Source organism: Perca fluviatilis, chromosome 6, assembly GCF_010015445.1.
Source record: "Perca fluviatilis chromosome 6, GENO_Pfluv_1.0, whole genome shotgun sequence".
Lineage (NCBI taxonomy): Eukaryota > Metazoa > Chordata > Actinopteri > Perciformes > Percidae > Perca > Perca fluviatilis.
This window is the reverse complement of record NC_053117.1, coordinates 19,427,761-19,449,705: the sequence shown is the minus strand read 5'-3', so window position 1 is coordinate 19,449,705 and position 21,945 is coordinate 19,427,761. Positions and strand designations below refer to the sequence as shown.

The window sequence follows — 21,945 nt, the reverse complement described above, 5'->3', positions numbered from 1 at the left end:
TATAATTGTTTTTGTGAGTGGATTCTATGTTAAAACTATCTAAGAAAAGTATTTCAGTTTATATTCTGTTTGTATGGTGCATATTCCCAAATAAAATTGTGTTTAATCAAAATTAACACAAACTGACTGACACTTACTTAACCGGGAATTTGGAGACGACAGGGTACATGCACAATACACAGGGCCGTAGCTATCGTGTAAGGGGATCGATAATGGCCCAACAACAAACTCTTGCTCCTAGACTACATAACAGGTTAATGTGGCCATGTTACCCACAGGAGAAGTGGAGGGTAGATGATCCAAAGACATATATCAGCCAACCATTAATCAGGCTACACATGCAGTACAGTACTATGGACAGTGCTGAGATAATAACTCAATTCATTAATTTGCTTATACTATTATCATTATCACGCTGTACCTTAAATTAATCAGTTATTACATTGGGGAGATCACCAAATGATCATCTAGCGTTCTTAAGTACAATCAAGAATACATTTTAAACAAAAATCTAATGACTGGAATGTGTTTAGTGTGTGATGCCTGATCTGTTGTTTGCTTCTGATCTGGCTCCTGATAACATTGCTTTACCACAAGGTGGCAATAGTGTTAAAATTATCTTAATGTGGTGTAAATGTACAGGATTGAAAAGTGACCAGAGTAAGGTTGTTATTCTCAAATGCATTTAATATTTCATCATGTGTCCAAAAAAAAATAATACTCACAGTACTAACACGGTAAAAATAAATACAAGTTATGTTTCTGATAAAAAACGGTAGCCCTTTTTATTTGGAAACGCACACAGACAAACTGATGAGAACTCATGCTACACACAGTTGCTGCTACATATTTCTTTTTTTGTACAAGAATAAAACAAACACAGCCATCTGCCTGATTGAAGGGTCCAACACTACATCTTGGAGAGATCATGAGCTTGTGCTCTCACGTGCCAGTGAAAAACGACCACATTCACTCCACTCAGCTGCTCATTACAGTGTCAGAAAACCATGTACTGTATTACAAAAATTAAACACAATATCAAATTTTCACATCAGTGCAATTAAACCCTGACCTGTTGGCTCTACCAACAAAAGCATGCAAATCAATTACTCCATGAATCACTCTTATATACAATAGGTCTGCTTACTTTCAGTGCAGCCATGTTCACAAACTACCTACTGTATCTAGGCCTAATTAAATAAAAAAGCAACTGTTAATCTCACAACATTACCAATTAGATACTATTCAGATACTGATATGAAAGCTTTATTAAGGTTCCCTGTGATGCACTCATGGGGTGTTTTTGTGGAAGTCATCAAAGGGGCTGTACTTGAAATACTGAAAAAAACAACAGCGGGCTGGGATTGCTTCCACACAGCTCTCACAGACCATTCCTCAATTCGTGAAACACCTATGTTTTTTCCCGGCCACATGCACTAACATGCACATGTGGTCGAACCGGCTACAAAAACAAAGAACACAGAAACTCTTTACAACACACACAGAGATAGTGTGACTTAATTCTCTGCTCAGGACACATTACTCCACTATATCTTTACATGGCAAATATTTGTCTGCTGCTATAATTCTCAATATCAAGGACAGCCCCTTCAAAACTGCAGTGGGTAGAATGCAAAAAAATGGCAGAATTGGAAGTAGAATGAAATCTCTTCCAGCAGCTCTCCCTCTCCCCTTTTTGTCGCAAGGGCAATGCATGCACTGAGCAGCCAATGGGAATGCTCTATCTCTCTTCAATGACCTGTGATTGACCAAAGTCACCCGTGACAGCTAGATATCCTGAAGCCTGGAAACAGAGCCAAGAGAATGTGCAGAAGTCTAGTTTTCTCTCATACCACTCAAATTACAATATGCTGAAAGATTATTATGGAATACTTGCCCAACAACAGCAAAAATAAAGTGCCTACCACAGCTTTAAGCTCTGCTTCTTTATTTCTGCAGGATATATGAGCACAAGTAGATTACGTCTACTTATATGTGAGGCATTTTTTATATAATATGGTGGTACATATAGTCATACAGTTGTCCCTGTGAGATTTTATTGCTCCTTCCTAATCCAACGCTTCTACATCTACATCTCTTATCGTGCTGTCTGTCCTTTGCTTGCCTGAATGTCAGCTTTCAAACCTGCCTCTCTGTCTTGCTTTCTTACTCTCTCTCTCTCTCTCTCACACACACAAACACACACATATAAACATCCACATGACAACAACCATACAGGGGTTTGTTTCAGGCTCTGCAGCCTCCTGCAGGTCCCCTGTTTCCTGGATTTAACGTAAACAGACACTGAATGAGAGGAGGGAGCAGATGAAAGCCACACAGTACATCACGATAGGGACTGCAGCATTTTCTGCTGCTAGACAACCTTAAAACCTCCTTTGCCTGAACAAACATCTCTCACTGTAAGCCAAGGTTGAAATGGGGGAAAAAATGCAGGCTACTTCTCAGAATCTAAAATAAAACACAATCTAATCATATCTATTTCAAGATAATACCCCCAGAAGTAAAGCATTAACTATTCTTTTGCTCTGTATTATACTATCTTGTTAACCATTAACCATCAAACAAATCCAAATATGTCAGATATGAGCGTCTGCTCTTGACCTTACTGAATATGACAAATTCAAAAGGAAGACTCGATGATATTGCTGCCTCTCCGTTTTGAGTCTCACTAACACAGCTTCCACCCTGTCAGGCCCAGCTACAGCCACAAGACAACCCTCAAAGAGACCTGCGGTTGGGTATTTTGGGAAGCAAAGCCTCAAATGAGTAACTGTATAGTTGATGAGAGAAAAAATAACTGTGCTATGCTAGTCGTATTGGTTTTCACTTGCTCTCTCTCCTACCTCCTTCCTTGCATTAACACATTTGGCAGGATCTGACTAGGAAGTGGTCGGATGATCACGTGTGAAATTTGAGTGTCTTTTACAGCGCAAGACTAATAAACCTATCAGCTCAGTAAAGCAGCAGGCCACAGGGTATTTTTCCAGCCATTTAGATCAAAAGTCCTTTTTTCTCCACTGCCGCTCCACTCCTGAGGTGAGAGGGTGGCGGGAGCTCTCTGGGTCACATGATGGTGCAGCGGTTCCTCTGTAGCGCCCCCTGCAGACGGATGGAGGTGTGGTTCTGGCGCATGCCCCGTGCCACGGCGATGCCCAGCAGCTCTTTGAAGAGAAGGATTATGTGCCAGTTATACTTGGCAGAGCACTCCACGTAACCACACTTCCAGGTCTTCTTCACCAGGACTGACACCGCCCTGCGAGGCATGAAGCGCTGCCGCTGCAGATCTCTCTTGTTGCCCACCACCAGGATCGGCACCTCACTACTGCTGCCTTCCCTGCAGGAGCATGTGAGAGGTAAAAAAAAAAGAAAAAAGGGTTAATTTAAAAAAAAGTACAGTTACTATTTTGGTATCTGTCACAGGGTTGGCTGGGCGTGTATGTCTGTGTGCAGTTTTGCCCTTCCTTCTGAGGTGTGCGGGGGTGGACCGGAGGATTAGAGCTCACAGGCTCAAGGGGCCTCCCACCACACTCTGCAGCAACTGGTTTACAGCATTATGAAGTGTGAAAATGTATGAATACATTTGTGACTCTAGACTTGTATATGTAGCCTAATGCATAGTCCTACAGTGTTAATGAAAAACAACATCCAGATGGACATCATCAAGTCCAACTATTTCCAGTAACCCCTGACTGGTGGTGGTTTGGAAATCCAATCTTAAAAAGGAGACTAGGGCATTTTAAAAAGGAGTTACTACAGTAGAGGAAATCCTGGACTAGATTGTAGAGCAACTACCATAAAGGAAATTATATAAAATGGATTTCTTACAATGAGATTATTTTTTGCTTTGAAGGCTTTCTGTTTGGTTGGGTGCAAAAGACAAGGGTAGCCTGGCTCCGGCCTCCTATGTACTTCCGCTCAATATTAATTTTCCTTCAGTACACCGTCTGGGTTTGCGCATAGACAGTATATAAACTAGACCAATAGATCCCTTTGCTCTGGACGGACACCAGTGAAGGCTATTAGAAGCACTTTTCCGGTGATGAGTTCGCCATGCACGGAACTACAACTCAAACTAGCGCACAACCTCAACGTCATCGTTCTCAGCCACTCCCTCTGTTCGCTGATTGAACCAGTAAAGATTTGGCCGGGAAAAAAACAAGAATATACGTTACGAGCGTTACTGCGCAGCCTCCAACTGAGAGAGACGACGTAAATGTGACGTGAGCAACCTGTCTGAAAGTTGTAAGTCTTCTGGTAGCTGTGCCAAGAGAAATCTCAATCATTGCCAATCTTACAGAGACGGAGAGTGTAGGTATATGTAAGGAGATAACATTATTTTTTACAAAAACATCTGCTACCGAGCCATAACGTGAGATACAAGGTAATGGAACCTTTTATATATTGTCGTGTTTATTTAGAAATAAACAATGGACAAATAGAGTCTTTAAACGCTTCAGATGTAAAGTTATTCGCTGTCAAAGTGACATCAAAATGAATGCTAGTCAGTGGAATGCTAACGGGAGGTGATCGTTTTGTAGCATCAAAATGGCGCCATAGGAGGTTCGAGTTCTGAAGCGAAGCTTACCCCCTTGGGTTTGCGGTATATTCTTGTTTTTTTCCCGGCCAAATCTTTACTGGTTCAATCAGCGAACAGAGGGAGTGGCTGAGAACGATGACGTTGAGGTTGTGCGCTAGTTTGAGTTGTAGTTCCGTAATGGCGGCGGAGAAAGATGCGAGCGAAGCCCTTTCGGTCCGTTGTGGCAACGCTGCCGAATATCCAGAAGTTAAAGCCCAAGCAAGATCAAGCTTTGCTGAGTTTTGTTGGTGGCCATGATGTTGTGGCCCTCCTCTCGACAGGGTTCAGGAAAAGTTTGATTTTCCAGTTCGCTCCGTTAGTGGTGAAGGAGTTGGCTAAGGCCAACGCTAGAGATGCTAAGCCGACGTCACGACCAAACATTAGCGATTGGTTATGGCAGATCCAGAGTGGCTCTGGGCAGATCAACCAAGGGGGTAAGCTTCGCTTCAGAACTCGAACCTCCTATGGCGCCATTTTGATGCTACAAAGCGATCACCTCCCGTTAGCATCCCATTGACTGCCATTCATTTTGACGTCACTTTGACAGTGAATAACTTTACATCTGAGGCATTTAAAGACTCTATTTGTACATTGTTTATTTCTAAAGAAACACGACAATGTATAAAAGGGTCCATTACCTTGTACCTCATGTTATGGCTCCGTAGCAGACGTTTTTGTAAAAATAGGCTTACGATTGTGTCACATAGTAGAGGAATTACTGTATAGTACAGGAGAAGCTCGCAGGCAGTTTCGACTTACAGTGCCTTGCAAAAGTATTCGGCCCTCTTGAACTTTTCGACCTTTTGCCACATTTCAGGCCTCAAACATAAAGATATAAAACTGTAATTTTTTGTGAAGAATCAACAACAAGTGGGACACAATCATGAAGTGGAACGAAATTTATTGGATATTTCAAACCTTTTAAACAAATAAAAAACTGAAATATTGGGCGTGCACAATTATTCAGCCCCCTTAAGTTAATACTTTGTAGCCACCTTTTGCTGCGTAAGCTGTAAATTACGCGCGGGTATGTCTCTATCAGTTTTGCACATCGAGGACTGACATTTTTGCCCATTCCTCCTTGCAAAACAGCTCGAGCTCAGTGAGGTTGGATGGAGAGCGTTTGTGAACAGCAGTTTTCAGTTCTTTCCACAGATTCTCGTTGGATTCAGGTCTGGACTTTGACTTGGCCATTCTAACACCTGGATATGTTTATTTGTGAACCATTCCATTGTAGATTTTGCTTTATGTTTTGGATCATTGTCTTGTTGGAAGACAAATCTCGGTCCCAGTCTCAGGTCTTTTGCAGACTCCATCAGGTTTTCTTCCAGAATGGTCCTGTATTTGGCTCCATCCATCTTCCCATCAATTTTAACCATCTTCCCTGTCCCTGCTGAAGAAAAGCAGGCCTAAACCATGATGCTGCCACCACCATGTTTGACAGTGGGGATGGTGTGTTCAGGGTGATGAGCTGTGTTGCTTTTACACCAAACATAACGTTTTGCATTGTTGCCAAAAGTTCGATTTTGGTTTCATCTGACCACAGCACCTTCTTCCACATGTTTGGTGTGTCTCCCAGGTGGCTTTTGGCAAACTTTAAACGACACTTTTATGGATATCTTTAAGAAATGGCTTTCTTCTTGCCACTCTTCCATAAAGGCCAGATTTGTGCAGTATACGACTGATTGTTGTCCTATGGACAGAGTCTCCCACCTCAGCTGTAGATCTCTGCAGTTCATCCAGAGTGATCATGGGCCTCTTGGCTGCATCTCTGATCAGTCTTCTCATTGTATGAGCTGAAAGTTTGAGAGGGACGCGGGTCTTCGTAGATTTGTAGTGGTCTGATACTCCTTCCATTTCAATATTATCGCTTGCACAGTGCTCCTTGGGATGTTTAAAGCTTGGGAAATCTTTTTGTATCCAAATCCGGCTTTAAACTTCTCCACAACAGTATCTCGGACCTGCCTGGTGTGTTCCTTGTTCTTCATGATGCTCTCTGCGCTTTAAACGGACCTCTGAGACTATCACAGAGCAGGTGCATTTATACGGAGACTTGATTACACACAGGTGGATTCTATTTATCATCATTAGTCATTTAGGTCAACATTGGATCATTCAGAGATCCTCACTGAACTTCTGGAGAGAGTTTGCTGCACTGAAAGTAAAGGGGCTGAATAATTTTGCACGCCCACTTTTTCAGTTTTTTATTTGTTAAAAAAGTTTGAAATAGCCAATGAATTTCGTTCCACTTCATAATTGGGACCCACTTGTTGTTGATTCTTCACAAAAAATTACAGTTTTATATCTTTATGTTTGAGGCCTGAAATGTGGCAAAAGGTCGAAACGTTCAAGGGGGCCGAATACTTTCGCAAGGCACTGTACATGAGCTGTTTAGGTTTAATTACTAATGTTAACTATCATTTTAGTTAGAAATAATTAGCCTGTGCCCATGTTATCTCCTTACATATACCTACACTCTCTGTCTCTGCAAGATTGGGAATGATTGAGATTTCTCTTGGCACAGCTACCAGAAGACTTACAACTTTCAGACAGGTTGCTCACGTCACATTTACGTCGTCTCTTTCAGTTGGAGGCTGTGCAGTAACGCTCAGCGCTCACCGGAAAAGTGCCTTTTAATATCCTTCACTGGTCTCTGTCCAGAGCAACGGGATCTGTTGGTCCATTCTTATATACTGTCTATGAGATCAACAGAGTACCCGCCTTCAAGGAAGTTAACACTTGTCAATGGAGAGTGGCCAGACTCTCTGTACAAATGAAATGTATGAGAGTCTGGTAGGACCAAGTTAAGACAGGGGGGCTGGGAGCTTTAATTATTGTTTTTGTTTTATGAAAAATAATATAAAAACTACAGTTACTACTACTAAGTTGAATTCAGTGAGGTAAATTATGAAACTTGAAGGAGCACTGATGTATGTATGAAAGCACACTTGTTGAGCTCAATGTCAGCTGAGGTTTAAACTGTTAATGCAGCTTAACAATGTATCTCATCCTCTTAGTCTGAATAAATGTTTAATTTTGTTACATCGTGCCTCATCTTCTGACAAGAACTTGCATGCTTATGCATATTTGCACGTCTGCCTTCACAGATGGACAGATAACTCGACAGAGAGGAAAGACACAGAGAGAAAATGTAGAGTACAGTTTTGAAGCCCCTGAGGCAAAGTTCTTAAAGGTTGGGAAAACACATCGCAGTAATCATCTCACTTTTCTCCTGTCACGCTAACAGACTTAAAATAATATTAATAATATTTTCCCGTAGGCTGTACCGTTTGTAACATTAACGTTTGTAACGTTCTTCCAATCTTCAAGAAAATGGCTAAAAACACCCTGTGCTCTCTTCACAGGCAATTGATGAACAGCCCAGTGTTCCGATGTGAACGACCAGACACAGACGAACTGCAATTCGCCATACATACACAATCAATCAATAAATAAGCACATTTTCTAAAATACTAGTGTGCTTATTTTACCTGTTTAGCCTACTAATATATGGAAATCTGTGCACCAATTAGCAATTTTTGTTGTAATGTGTCACTAATGATCCAACTTATTAGGGTATGGTTTTGTTCTAAGAAAGTCTAATGAGATCAAACAGTGTAAAATAACAATGGACCTCACCTTAGATTACTGTATATACGGATTCTGCTCTAATATGTCGCTAATTATCCAATAATAAGGATGTAACTGGGTTTAAAGATACAATATCCTGCCAGCTTTCATGTTACTGTGGTCGGATAGTGACATGCATTAAATGTTCTGATGTCTTAAGTGGTATGGGAGTAGAGCATCGATGAAGCATGTATTTAGTATAGGCCTACAGTATATATTAGCCTATTAATAAGATTATTCACCACCTACAAACACCACGGGACTCCGGAGAACATCCAGGCTACAGTATGAGGGACGTGTGAAGAAGCGACCAGAGGTGACTCGACATGGTATGACATTTACTTAACAGTAGTTTTCTTCTAATAAGCAACAAATGACACTGAAAGACAATGCCTGATATTTTGTTTCTAATTAGAGTTTAATTTGATGACTATAGTATATTTTGGGTTTAATATGGCAATATATGCAGTTTCTAATTACAGCATAATTTAGGTATATGGTGTCTAATTAGGGTATAACTTTTCATTTACTGTCTAGTTAAGGACCCATTATTTCTAGTTTGGTTTAATTTGATACAAAGTATGTCTTATTACGTCATATTAATGCACTGTAAAATAAAGCGAGACCAAAATATCTCCTCGTTTATCTGCTCAAGTATTTTAGAAGAACGAGATATACTGTATGTGTGCGAGTGTGTGTGTGCATCTGTGTGTGTAATTTGGGGGAAACTCAGGAACGATAGACCGAACACTGTCATAGTCTTCACTGAGCTGAAGGCAGGCTTCATGCTATAGAAAAGAAAGAATTGAAAAATTATATTCTGGTTTTGAACTGATTTTGTCAGCAGAACTTTGTGGAGTATTTTAAGAATATTTTATTTAGTAGTAAAGTTAAATAAACATCTATCTACAGTACAGCCATCCTGTGCTATAACAGCCTCCATTATTTATAATTTCAGTTTCTATACACAGTATATGTCCCTTCTCCGCTCTTCCCTGTCCTTCTGCAGTCTGGCCTTAGAGCTTTGTCCTATGAATACAGATTTCTCCATTAAGTCTTCCCTCCCCAGCTGCTGGTGATAATGGTTTTCTGTCAAGGGTCATGAACATTCATGACAACACATTTGCAGCTGCAGAAAGTTTGGGATGACCTGTGTATGGGCATTTTGGTCATGTACAACATAGCAGCACAAATGAGGCCATTCATTTTACTCTTTTAATATGTAAATATATGCAGGTATGCCAACAGCGAGGATGATACATAGAGCAGGTGATGCTGTTTCATTGCTCTTTTTTTCCCACTAGTGTTGGGTTCTTTTTGACTCTTGTATTAGTTCAAAGCCAGCCAGGAGACCTTTATTGTATCTCCCTCTGGTTCTCAAGTCTTTTTCTGCTGTGCTCTGTCCAATAAAACCAGAAATATCCTCAAAAAAATCTTTCACTGGCTAGTTACATCTCAGATGGCTCTCATGCAGCAATGCAAGAAGCAAATGTCATTACTTAACTGTCAGGATGCAGGGAGGAGTGTGCTGAATTAAAATATATCACCACAAGCAGCCTATCTATCACTGTCACACTGTCACAAACGTGTAATTGTACGACTGTGTGGAAGGGCTGTGAAATTGCATGCTGTCTCCAGACGGATGACAAGGTGATGCCATTAGAAATCACCAGTGGGGCGCCCGGATAGCTCAGTTGGTAGAGCGGGCGCCTGTATATAGAGGTTTATTCCTCGATGCAGCGGCCGCAGATTCGACTCCGACCTGCGGCCCTTTGTTGCATGTCATTCCCCCCCTCTTTCCCCTTTCATGTCTTCAGCTGTCCTGTCAAATAAAGGCCTAAAAATGCCCAAAAAATTATCTAAAAGAAAAAGAAATCACCAGTGAATGTTAAAAAGCTGTATGTCAGTTGTTGCATGTTTAGTAACAGTCTGGCCGGCTGAGAGTGTGGTGTTGACCATACCTGTGCTCCACTATCTGCTGTCTGATCATCTTGACATATTCAAAGCTCTCCACGCAGCAGATGTCGTACACCAGGATGTAGGCGTTGGCATTGCGCACACCTCTGCAGCGCAAATCCAGCCACTCCTACAGGACAGACAAAGAAGAGAAAAACATAAATGTACAAAAAAGATATACAGTATGACCTAGAGAATTTTTAGCCTTGCTGCAGTAGAGGCGACTTTGGTCCAGACTAAAATATCTCAACAACTATTGGATGGATTGCTATATTAGGTACAGATATCCATGGTGTCCACAGGATGAATCCTAATGACATTGGTGATCCCCTGACTTTTCATCCAGGCCACCATGAGGTTGACATTTTTTGAGGTTGAGTGAAATGTCTTGACAAGTATACATGTTGGATAGATTGTTGGACTTTTGGTACACAAATTCCTGTCCCTGTCAGGATGAATTCTAATAACATTGCTGATCCTCTGACATCTATTGTCACCGGGTCAGAAATGTATTTTTGTCCAAAACTGCTAAACTAAAGACATTCCCATTAAAGGGGCTGTACTCAATATTCAGGATAAAACGTGGTCTGGATTGCCTCAACACGGCTCTCACGGACCGTTTCCTAACTTGTCAAATACCGGCGCTAACGTGCACGCGCCGGTGACCCGCCTACAAAAACAAAGAACATAATCTCAGATTACAACAACACACAGAGGGAGTGTGACTCTCTGCTCAGGACGCCATTACTCCACTATATCTTTACATAGAAAATATGTGTTAGCACTATTTAATGTTCTGAGTATCGATTACAGCTCCTTTAACTTCAGCTGTACTCGTTGTTTAGTGCTCTTGGAGCTGATTTAGTTTATTTGAAACAATGAGAGAGTCAATGTGAGCATGTCAACATGCTGATGTTACCATTTAGCTCAAAGCACAGCTGTGCCTAATTACAGCCTCATAGATCCGCCAGCATATAATGCACCAACTTATAGAATCCAAAAACAGTAGCGAGATAGCTAGCAGAAAAGCATGTGGCATTGTATAATTACTCTAACACACCTTGGCTCAAAGTCATAGTTTGCCTGCCTCTGCTGCTTAGCCTCTGTGATAAAGTGCAGTGAGTCAATGAAGTTGTAGTTGCATTGCTCTGGGAGTCCAACAGCCTAGAACAAAGTCATAAAACATGGTGACCGCCTGGCAGTAAGCACTGCGCAGTGTTGTAGCTACACATGGTCAAGGACAGACTGTATTGCTTGTAAGAGATAAGCAAACACTTCTGTCAGGACAATGACAATTAACTCATACTACTGTGTAACTTTTGTTGCTGCTTGGCTGAGCTTTGTGATGCAGTGCACACACAGCAACATTTGTTTGATGGTAATGAGTTTCAAAGCACATGGCACAAGTGGGTACATTTGCACCTTACTGGGGGACAGTTGTTTCAATAGAAACACAGTGACCCATTCTTCTATTCATGCTGTGTCTCCCAGAGCTCTCACCAACCCTCTGCCACCCTCACCTCCTCCAACTGCATGCAAAGAATTTATAAGCTTTTGATGTGATAAAAGAGGGGGAGGAAAATAAAGAAACTTCAGGGGGTGGGAGAAAAGATCTGCTGAGGGAAAACAAACACAGCCCTGAGAAAATGTTGAAAAGATGAAAAAAGCAGCAGTGGATCGAGGGATGAGCAGACAGGGTGTCAACATAACCTCTGGTGTGCACGCACACTGCTAATGAAGGGCCAGGAGACTCTGAGACTGACAGGAACTGTGTGCAGTTTAATTTGGTTCTATTCTATTCACTTCGATGTATACAGGCAAACAGGGGATACTTTATTTTGTGCAAAAAACAATAATGTATGACTGTATCTATACTGAGGTTGGACATAATAGTGTCATTATTTCACCAATTTCATCACAGAGGATCTTAAAGGTGTAGTTTGACATGTAATATTGTCCTCACTGTGAAGTTGCCAGGCAACCAGCGGAGACTTCAGGAACTCACTCATCTAATTCTCAGGCAAGAAAACAGAAAAGTGTTTTCCCCAAGATGTTGATCTGTTACTTTAACTTTGCAGTAGTTAAATCACCAGCATTTATCAGTTCTAAGTCGTGTCTAAATTTTGAGCATATTTAGCAAAAAAACAAAAATATTTGGAAAAGATAATAATTTCTCTGCACAAAATATCTTTCTATCACACACTTTAGACACAAATATAATCCTCTGTATGACCACTGCTGAACAATGTTAGTTTTCCATATGTTGTCATGATTTTCAAAGCCATCCTGCTTGACGTAGTAGATAATTTGGCTTTGTTTTTTTTGACTGATGCGCCTGCACCTCAGGCACAGATGATTTGGCCTTTTCGGAGCTCTGTTTGTTGCATTGTGTTGCTTTGAAAACTCAGATATCAAAGTGTTGATTATCAGACCTCTTTTCATTTTGATGCCTCTATTTAGCATCAAGCTAATTTGACCCTCGTCTGTAGCAGTGTTGGAAGTGGATGGAAGTGATTTTCCATGTGGTGTTCACATTATTTTTTTTACCTCCTGCAACAGCTTGCACAACTTGAAATAAGAATGCGAGACATCTAATTACATTGCTCTCAAGGTTGGAGAAAATGTGCTTTTCAAATCATCATATTGTACGGGTGATGAACTACTAATTTGTGACGGGAGGCTAAGGGAGCAGGCGATGATCAGTGTAACTTCTAATGATGATAACGCTAACACATCTGTCAGCGAGGAAAGATTTGCCTCCATTTAATTTTGATGAGGGCGTTCGTGTTTAGGTAAGTGTGAGGAAGAAACAGCATCACACATCAGCTGGGAGATAATGAGGCCATACAGGCATGGAGACAAACATGTGGCACGAAGATCACTGCCATCCAAAATTAAAAGAGAAGACAGAGGAAGAGAGAAAGTAATGGTGTTGTGAAAACTGGAATAAATGTGATTATTTTCTCCCTCCAAGTGGAAGTCACAGAAGGTGTGACTTCTATGGTAATTTCTTCTTGCTGTTTTTATTGTTGAGTGTCAAATACAATTTAAAGTCATGAGAAGCACCTCAGACTTCAACTGTTGAAAAAATGTCTTAGTCCATAAAAAACAAAAAACAAAGGTTCACCTATTTTTGCCATACAAACACGACATAATTGCTGTCATAACAAAGCATAATATCACAGCTCACCCTTTTCTTATAATTGAGGCAATTTATGACATCAGAGGCACGCAATGGCTTCAGTTGCAGCCTCCCATCCCTCTGAGGCTAAAAATAGCAGCTTGTGTTCTCATCTCATATCTCTTTGTCATTCGAGTCCTGTTTTTAAATGTGGAGGAGGGACTAGAAACAGCAACACTACTTCTCCAAATCCAAACAAGAGGCAAAATAAAGAAATAAAGAGCTCAGAGGACAAGACAGTGCAGCAAAATATGGCTGATAATCTGAAGTCAAATGAATTTAAAATGCACGTGTGGGCATGTTTATTTGTGTGTGCTTGCAGGATGTGAGAGTGTGCTTGTGGGAGCGTGAATGTGAAGTGTGGTGCCACTGTCTGTATCCTCCAGTCGGTCTTCAGAAAGCACCGCACACAAAAAGAGCATCTCATCCTTCGCTCCTCAAGAGCGAAACAGATCATGTTTCCCTGACAACTGCAGGCCTTGGCCAGTTTTTAGCAGACTATGGTAAAGCTGTCACGTCTCCTGATATTAGTGGAGGCAGCTTAAGCGTAATGAGTGGTTGTGATGGATCAATACTCAGGCACAGGAGGGAGGCCGGTGTAACCTGCTGGGGGAAGGGTGCTGAGCAATTAGCGATAAGTCACACGCAGGCCACCGTGGCAGATTTGCAATTAATATGTATTACATCCCCTGGAGATGAAACTCCCATTACTCATTGGTGACCTATGCCAGGCCACCATTAAAATCTGTAAATTGTATTGTTCTTTTGATTAATGCACTTGGACGGAGAGGATTTTGGCACTTGGCTGGTTTCTTGCATTCAAACACAGAATCATAATCACAGTACAGCTAATCTTTGGAAATATAGTCATGAATTGTTGATTTTAAAACCGGAGCTAACAAGGATTCAGAAGTTCAGACAGCTTTAAAAGAATAGATCGACATTGTCGCAAATTGGCTAATTCGCTTTCTAGTTTGAGGAGAGTTTGATTAGAAGATTAATACCACTTTCATACTTGGAAGGTGAATGTGAGTCGGTTAGCTTAGCTTAGCACGAAGACTGGAAACAGCTAGCCTGGTTCTTCCGAAGGTAAAACATCAGCCTACAGCTCACTAATTTTCATCTTATGTCTCATTTGTTTATTCCATACAAAAAACAAAGAGAAGAAATTAACATTTGTGGTTTTACAGAAGGTTACGTGCAGGACTATTTCTTGCAGCAGTAATAACAAACAAGATAGCATATTAATTCAGCCTGTTCTTATGAACCATACGTTTGAAAAGCTATGACAAGATAAGCACTGTAATTCATATGATTTCCACGTATTTTTTTGCTGTGCTCACCACATTGATTGCTGCTGTATAAAAACGCTGCTGGCCGGGAGGTGGATGGGGTGGATGAGTTGATGGGTGGGCGTTAACACACAGGACTTTCAAGCCAGGGGGCGGAGTTTGCAAAAGATAAGACTTTCCCCAGGAAATGCATGTTCCTTGGGAGTGTTTTAATAAAACCGCAATCTTTTCATAAACTTTTTTTTTTTTGAAGATAATTTTTTGTGCATTTTTAGGCCTTTATTGACAGGACAGCTGAGGAAATGAAAGGGGAGAGAGAGAGAGAGAGAGAGGGAATGACATGCAGCAAAGGGCTGCAGGTCGGAGTCGAACCCGGGGCCTCTGCGTCGAGTTGTGACAGAGGTCTTATAATTTTGCTTACAGTAAGTTCTTCAATTTGTATTTAGTTTAATTTTACAAGACCGCCAAAACTTTGACACACAAACACTTAAATGGTTGTACACCTTAAACAGGCTTCATAGATGCACACATCATATTTCTCCTGCGTCTGCAAGAATCAAAATGACATATGTGACATGAAAAGCAATAATTTCCACCTTGTTTTCACACACCGTATCGACGGAGCTAACTGAGAAAAAAAAGAGCAGGAAAGGGAGAGGGAGCATTTTGTGTGGGAGGAAGTAAGGAGAAAAAAAGAACAAGTAAAAAAATCACTGATACGTGTGAGGTTCGATTGCCATTGTATTGTTATTTGACACTGTGCATTAAAAAAAAAAAAAAAAAATGGGTAAGCTAGCTAACTGCTACACATATAATCTAAAAGACGATAATGGCGCGGCATAGGTCTGAACGTGTTGTGAAGCTTATTCATCATAAATTTCAGAGGACATTATAAAACCTCATGTGGTAACCCTTACTTCCACAGTGTCCATTAAACTCTGTGCAACCTTTCTAATTGACTGCAGCGAATTCCTACTGTCTCCTCTGTTTTGTTTTATTCCCAGCAGTGTTTTCAGGAAAGAACTGTGCTTTAATTTAATCTGCTGTGTACTGCAACTCAATTTCAATCAGCTTTGCTTTCCGCTTTTCTCTCCCCCCGCCTTCCTCTCCCCAGGTCTTCGTTTCTATCCCGGGGGCAAATAACCACGGGAACGCAGAGCGGGGAGTAAAAAACAAGACCATCATACACTGCTCCCGCTCTGTGAATAGAGGAGCGCTCACCAGGCAAACAAGAGAAATTATTTAAAACAAAAAAAAGGAGCAGAGAGAAAGCAGGTAGTAGAGGGTCGTTTCTCAGCAAATGAGTAACCATAAATCTGTCTGATAGAAATGTTGTGGTGGCACTCAGCTAATGGTTTCTTTCTGCCTGTACAGTACACCTTCCACAAAGGGCCTCTGGAATGAGCATAATATGTCCACACAACATGATATGAAATGATGAAAGCTGTGTGACTCAAACTTTGGGATTCCCACACAAACTCATTTCTGTCTTATTTCTGCTTTCTGCTCACCTCCCAACTTGTTCACTAATGGGGGTTAAGCACCATTTAGCAGAAGAAAGAAGACATTCAATCAGAATGTCTTTACAAAGGGGCTCTGTGAGCAGGAAATAACGAAGCACCCTGCAGACCTCTTAACACTCCCTAACAAACCGTTAAATCTAATAGAACGGCTACATGTAACTCTGCAGCAGCCTGACAGGGTGAACGCTCTGGCCTCTCAGCCCGCCTGTCAGATGTTTTCTGTGTTAGCTCCAGGCTTTCTGAGCGCACAGCAAACCAACACATGCTTGGAGGCCTCTCGCTTTGTTCAAGCTCTTTTTTTGTAATTAGCAGAATGAAGAAAGGCGAACGCAGAGCGAGGTCGGGTGAGCCTTAGAGCTCTATCTTGAAAGCATCACAGCCTCTCCACTGAGGCTGCAATGGAGTGAAGAGGGGCTTGGAGTGGGCCATGTTGTTTCAGTACACGCACTCCAAATTCATACTTTTTTTGGGGTGCTTTTTTGACTGGTAAAGATAAAGAGAGAAATATCTGAAAGGATAGGATCACATTATTTTTTTCCCAAGTCTTAAAACAACACTCACCTGCACACATGTACACTGAAACCGGTTCTGCCTGCAGAAAATGTTCCTCTTTTACATTCTGGCTGTGAAGAGATCCCTTCAGCGATTTCAATGTAAGTGATGGGGTATAAGTTCAGATGGAGCTAATGAGGGTTCAGCAGTCTGAGTTGATCAAATCAAGTGGATACATAACAAAATTACAGAAGCAAATTCTGTCTTTTTGTTCCCACAGTGCTTCATTGCTGAACTGTAGTGCATGGACATTTCGGACTAAAAGAATGTAATTTTATAAGATACCCACTTAATAAGTCTAAATCACTAACACTGTTGAGGCCTCATATTGGCTTTGGCGGAACTTTAAAATACATATTTGCACAGAAAGAGGACAGAGGATTTGTCCCCCATCAAGGCCAATATGGACAAGAGAAACAATTACTACAGAGTCCAATAATGCTTTTTAAGATAAGATAAGAGAGACTGTATCCATCTGTGCAGTTCAGTAGATAGAGGAATGAAATTATGTTCCTCCTGGTCCGCAAAACAAAAAGAATGAATAATGCAACATTCAGTGTGATCGAAGCGAACATTTAATTTTAATTTGAGTATTGTTTTAAGACAGACTTGAACAAATGTGAACCTATACTTAAAAGTAAAAAAAAAAAACTTCCAGAGAGAATTCCTTAATAGCCCCAATCCTTGGTGATGAAGAGGACTAGAAGTGACTACAAATCTTGAGCATTTGGATCTAAAGGTTTTGCTCTGATCCTGCATATCACGTGTCTCCAACTAATGAGGTTTGGCATATGACCTGTGTCCACTAAATAAAAGGGCAGTCTGCTCTATTTTTTAATTGGGAGTTTAACCAGGTGCTGTGGTGATGCAGCACAACCCTGCTATAATTTTCTGAGCATGTGAGCCAGATTCAACCCAACAACCACCACCAGCAGCAGTATTATACTGTTACCAACTCATCTGCATAAATCTGACACTGAGGAAATTTTAGGATTAATTAACAATATGCAAGCAGGCATTCCTTCCTTATGAGGGGGTTGAGAGGAGAGAGAGAGAGAGAGAAAAGAAAGAGAGAGAGAGCGGACAGAGAGAGAGAAAGAAAGAATGAATGAAAGAAAAGAGAGAGAGAGAGAAAGAAAGAAGAACGAAAGAAAGAAAGAGAGAGATAAAGAAAGAGAGTGAGAGTGTTTACAACCTCAAAGTGAAGCTCTCCAAGGCTAAGTCAGTCGGGTCTCCATAGCAACTGGTAGACTAAGGACATCTTATAGTGATAGAGGAATAAATAAAATTGGTGTTTTTCTCTTTGAGGAACGCCATTGGCTGTGAACAGACGGGGGGGAAATTAAGATGCAATACATGAGTTTCAGGGAATCTGAGGACGGATCAGCACAGCTTGTATAAAGCCTTCTCTATAGTAAAGTTGCATCTAAGTCCTCAGACAGACATTATACCTGACTGGAGCTGGATGGAAAGGAGGAGATTGGCGGGACGTCCAAAATCTTCAGGTCATACATGTTCCCGTTGAGGATGACGGAGGGTCTGTACACATATCTGGTCCTGGTCGGTGTGTACACCTCCGAGAAATCGTTATAGATGAACTGGCGGATTATAGAAGTTTTCCCCACTCCGGGAGCGCCGATGACTGCGATACTCAGCGTCTCCACCATTCCTGGAGCACGAGTTCAGCACCATGGACAGCGACGACAACAACAGATGTGACCGTCCAGAAACACAGCTGGCCGCCGCTGTTTTGATGCTGCTCTGATGGAATTTAATCCACCGTTGCCCCCACCCCCCTTGTTTGAACCAGCAGCCTCTAAATCACCTTAACTGGGTGCAATGAAACGAGTCGGTGGCCGAATAAATCCCCCACCAGTCGGGCAAAGCGAAGAAACTTTATCTCCGGGCTGAGTGAGAAAAGAAAGCCATGCAGCTTGAAGGTTGTCAAAACTAAAGCTCAACCATGATCATGCAGATGGAGGGATTTTCGCTGCCTCTTCGATCCAACACAGAGAAAAAAAACTCTTGGTTTTTAGGGGACATCCCCAGGCGACCTCTTCCCTCGTGAGGAAGCGTAAAAGTCATTCCTTGTTGTTCCCGCATGGGCATAATCTCATACAGGCTAGACTCTGACCTTGCCCAAAACGCACAGGAGCCCTCGCGGTCTTCATTGAATGTCTCCTCTGCACCTCTCACTCATTTCCACCGATGCACCACCGCCGCGCTTCTCTATCACAGGGAGGACGGGCGCACAGCCGCCAGCCTATACGCTTCCCACGTGTTCTGAAATTGCACACAACGCCATAATCGTGTTGTTTTGTCGATGACAGGAAGATGGATTCACATCTGCGTGATTCAAAAGAGAAAAGTCAATCCACACAGCATGCACACGCGCGTTTTCTGTAAAGGCATCTGGAGCCTATTAACGAGCACTCTGTGTGTGTGTGTGTGTGTGTGTGTGTGTGTGTGTGTGTGTGTGTGTGTGTGTGTGTGTGTGTGTGTGTGTGTGCGTGCGCGCGTCGTTGGAGAGACATGAGCTGGTGAAGACTGCTTTCTCTTTCTCTCTCTCTCTTTCTCTCTCTTTCTCTCTCGCTCTTCCATCCCTTGCAATATCCCCTGCCCCGCTCATCCAATAGGATCATGTTGTGCGCAAGGCGTGTGGAAGAGTTGAGCTCCCATACGCTGCAAATAAATGGCAAGAAATAATCCATACATCATCTTAGTGTGAGGGTCATGGAGGAGCGACGTAAGACTGAACATGATATCTCTTAGGGAAACGAGTTATTATTGGCTAGGGTCTTCGGGCAGGGCAGGGGCGATGTATCCCATCAATCACCCGGTCACACACCGATATACTCAGTGACAAGTCTGAGGAATAAACATCATGGCCCCTCAGAATAACCGGAGATATGCTTAAAACTCGGCTAATTGCTGTCTAATGCGGCACTTTCTAATAAGACACCGTCTATAAAGCGTTCACAATATTTGGAAGTCCAGGTTGGTGTTTAACAAGACTGGATTGCTAACCAGGCAAAGCGGGAATTTGCGCAGCAGGAGCCCCTCAACCCTCAGGGGACCCAAAGCCCACAGATTCAATAAGTCAATTGTAATGACTTAATCATTTGTAGCCTACAACTAAACCACAATACCTGATGCACATAAGGGCCTCAAGTTGATGAGTCCCTGTCCTATAGAGGGGCTTTGTGTCAAAACAATGTTAATGCTTTCATTATTTTCATAAGTGTACATATTTTTTTAATGAATGTGTGTTTACTCCTGTTAACACAAAGCAGACATGAGGACAGGTAGAATTCAACAGTGGGAACACTTTGGTTTCTGAGGCTACAGCAAATGGATCGGTGGTGGTGGTGGAGGGGGGGGTACCAGAAGAGGGCAGGTGGCTAAATGGGGCCCATAGTTCTTTAGTTTGCCCCACGACCAGCCAAATAAATGTTTCACAATCTGCAGCCCAAAAGTTGTTCTCATTAAAGGCTCAAAATCAATGGATCAACTGATTTCTTATGTTGTCATACCAAGTTGAAGTATGACATGAATTTACAACTCTGGATAAAAACACTCCGTTCTTATGCTCCTTCATGCGTTAGTTGTGTAGATCATTATCAACTATACATGATAGTTGTTAATGTTTTCAAACTTCAGAAGTCTAAAATGTATCTAAAATGAACTGGGTTCTGTGTTACACTCAGGGTCACATATAACATTAAGGACACTGAAGTCATGTCCTCTAACATGGTAAAAATTTCGGGGGTTTAACAACCTGGTTGTCTACTGTAGAAAAACTAACAGTTGTTGGATAATGTGAAGGCTGGTTCCACTGTTTTTTAGACTCATCAAGTTTAAGTTTGGTAACACATTCAGCATTTTTATTAACATTTAATAAATGGTCAATTTTATAACATGCTACAATGTAGTTGTAAGCAGATATCAGGGCATTTTAAGTGTCTATTAGTGTACAGGTGTAAAGTGTTACTGTAAATTTGGATTCCTTTTAGGCAAACAAATAAAATTCCCACATTGAGGAAATAATCTGTACTAAATAAAATACAATAATCACTTCCTTGGAATTAACTTTGTTAATGGTTTGGAAGTCAATAATCGTTCCTTTATACGGCTTGAACCTTTACCATCACATAGGATCGCTATTATGGATCCTTCATTAGTAGAAGAGACTCTTGTCCCAGCGTTGGACTACTGACTCCTCTCTGGTCAGTAAGTGGGCATTTTTGAATAGAGCCGACCTTAATCATTCACAGAGGAACACATCTGAAGGGGAGTTGACGATCAAAAGCTGAAAGGATGGTCGTTAAGAATTTTATTTATACTTCTATTTGTTAATTATACTTCTACTTTTCTAGTGCAAAGTAATTACATCAATACCTGTGTAATGTTTACATGTATTATAGGTTTATACAAACTCTTATTCTAGTGCAAATTACATTGGATTTATCTTACTTCTATGTTTGAACCCGTGTTTGTTGGTTCACATTGTTTTTGTCTTTGTAATATTTTTCCTGTAGCTCCTATTGCACTGATCAGAAGTAGCGCTCCTAATTTCATTGCATTTAATATTATGACAAAATCAGCTTTCCAATTCTAATTAATTCTAATTCAGTTCTATTAGATTACGCAGTTGAAATCCTGGTTAAGCTTTCCCGAGCAGCTCGGACTTTAAAAACTTTGTCACCGCTTCAGAGGAGCTGCCCTGCCTTGAAGGTGCACTCTGCTGTGGATAAACCTCAGACTTCACTCACGACTCAAGGGTGAACACAGAGAGACTTTGTATGCAAAGCTGCGAGGGCTGCCAAGTCTGTAACTCTGGAGAAGAAGCTGAGCAGCCCATGAGACGTGAACGCCTCAAAGGTCATCCATGATTATAAAGCATAGGGGTGTAGGGGTGTGTGTGTGTGTGTGGGTGTGTGTGTGTGTGTGTGTGTGTGTGTGTGTGTGTGTGTGTGTGTGTGTGTGTGTGTGTGTGTGTGTGTGTGTGTGTGTGTGTGTGCGTGCGTGCGTGCGTGCGTGCGTGCGTGCGTGTGTAAACAATGGACGCTGGCTTCTAGGGATTTTGGGAATGTGGACTTTCCCAAGCAAATAAAACTGAGATAACGTTTTGCATCCTGTGACAGTGGGACTTTGGCACTGGCAGACTGTGCCACAAAAAAATATATATATATACCAATTGTCATTGCGCTGCAT

The 21,945-nt window shown here is 41.6% G+C and overlaps 1 protein-coding gene across 1 annotated transcript; it reads right to left on the bottom strand.

Annotated features, from left to right (window-relative positions):
- Positions 1-759: 759 nt before the first annotated feature.
- rasl10a (RAS-like, family 10, member A) lies at positions 760-19,305 on the bottom strand. The gene is made up of 3 exons (XM_039803079.1): positions 18,183-19,305; positions 10,189-10,313; positions 760-3,355 (listed from the first exon to the last, which is right to left on the bottom strand). Exons 1-3 carry the CDS (start codon positions 18,396-18,398, stop codon positions 3,085-3,087), a joined length of 612 nt encoding a protein of 203 aa, XP_039659013.1. The 5' UTR covers positions 18,399-19,305; the 3' UTR covers positions 760-3,084.
- Positions 19,306-21,945: the final 2,640 nt, after the last annotated feature.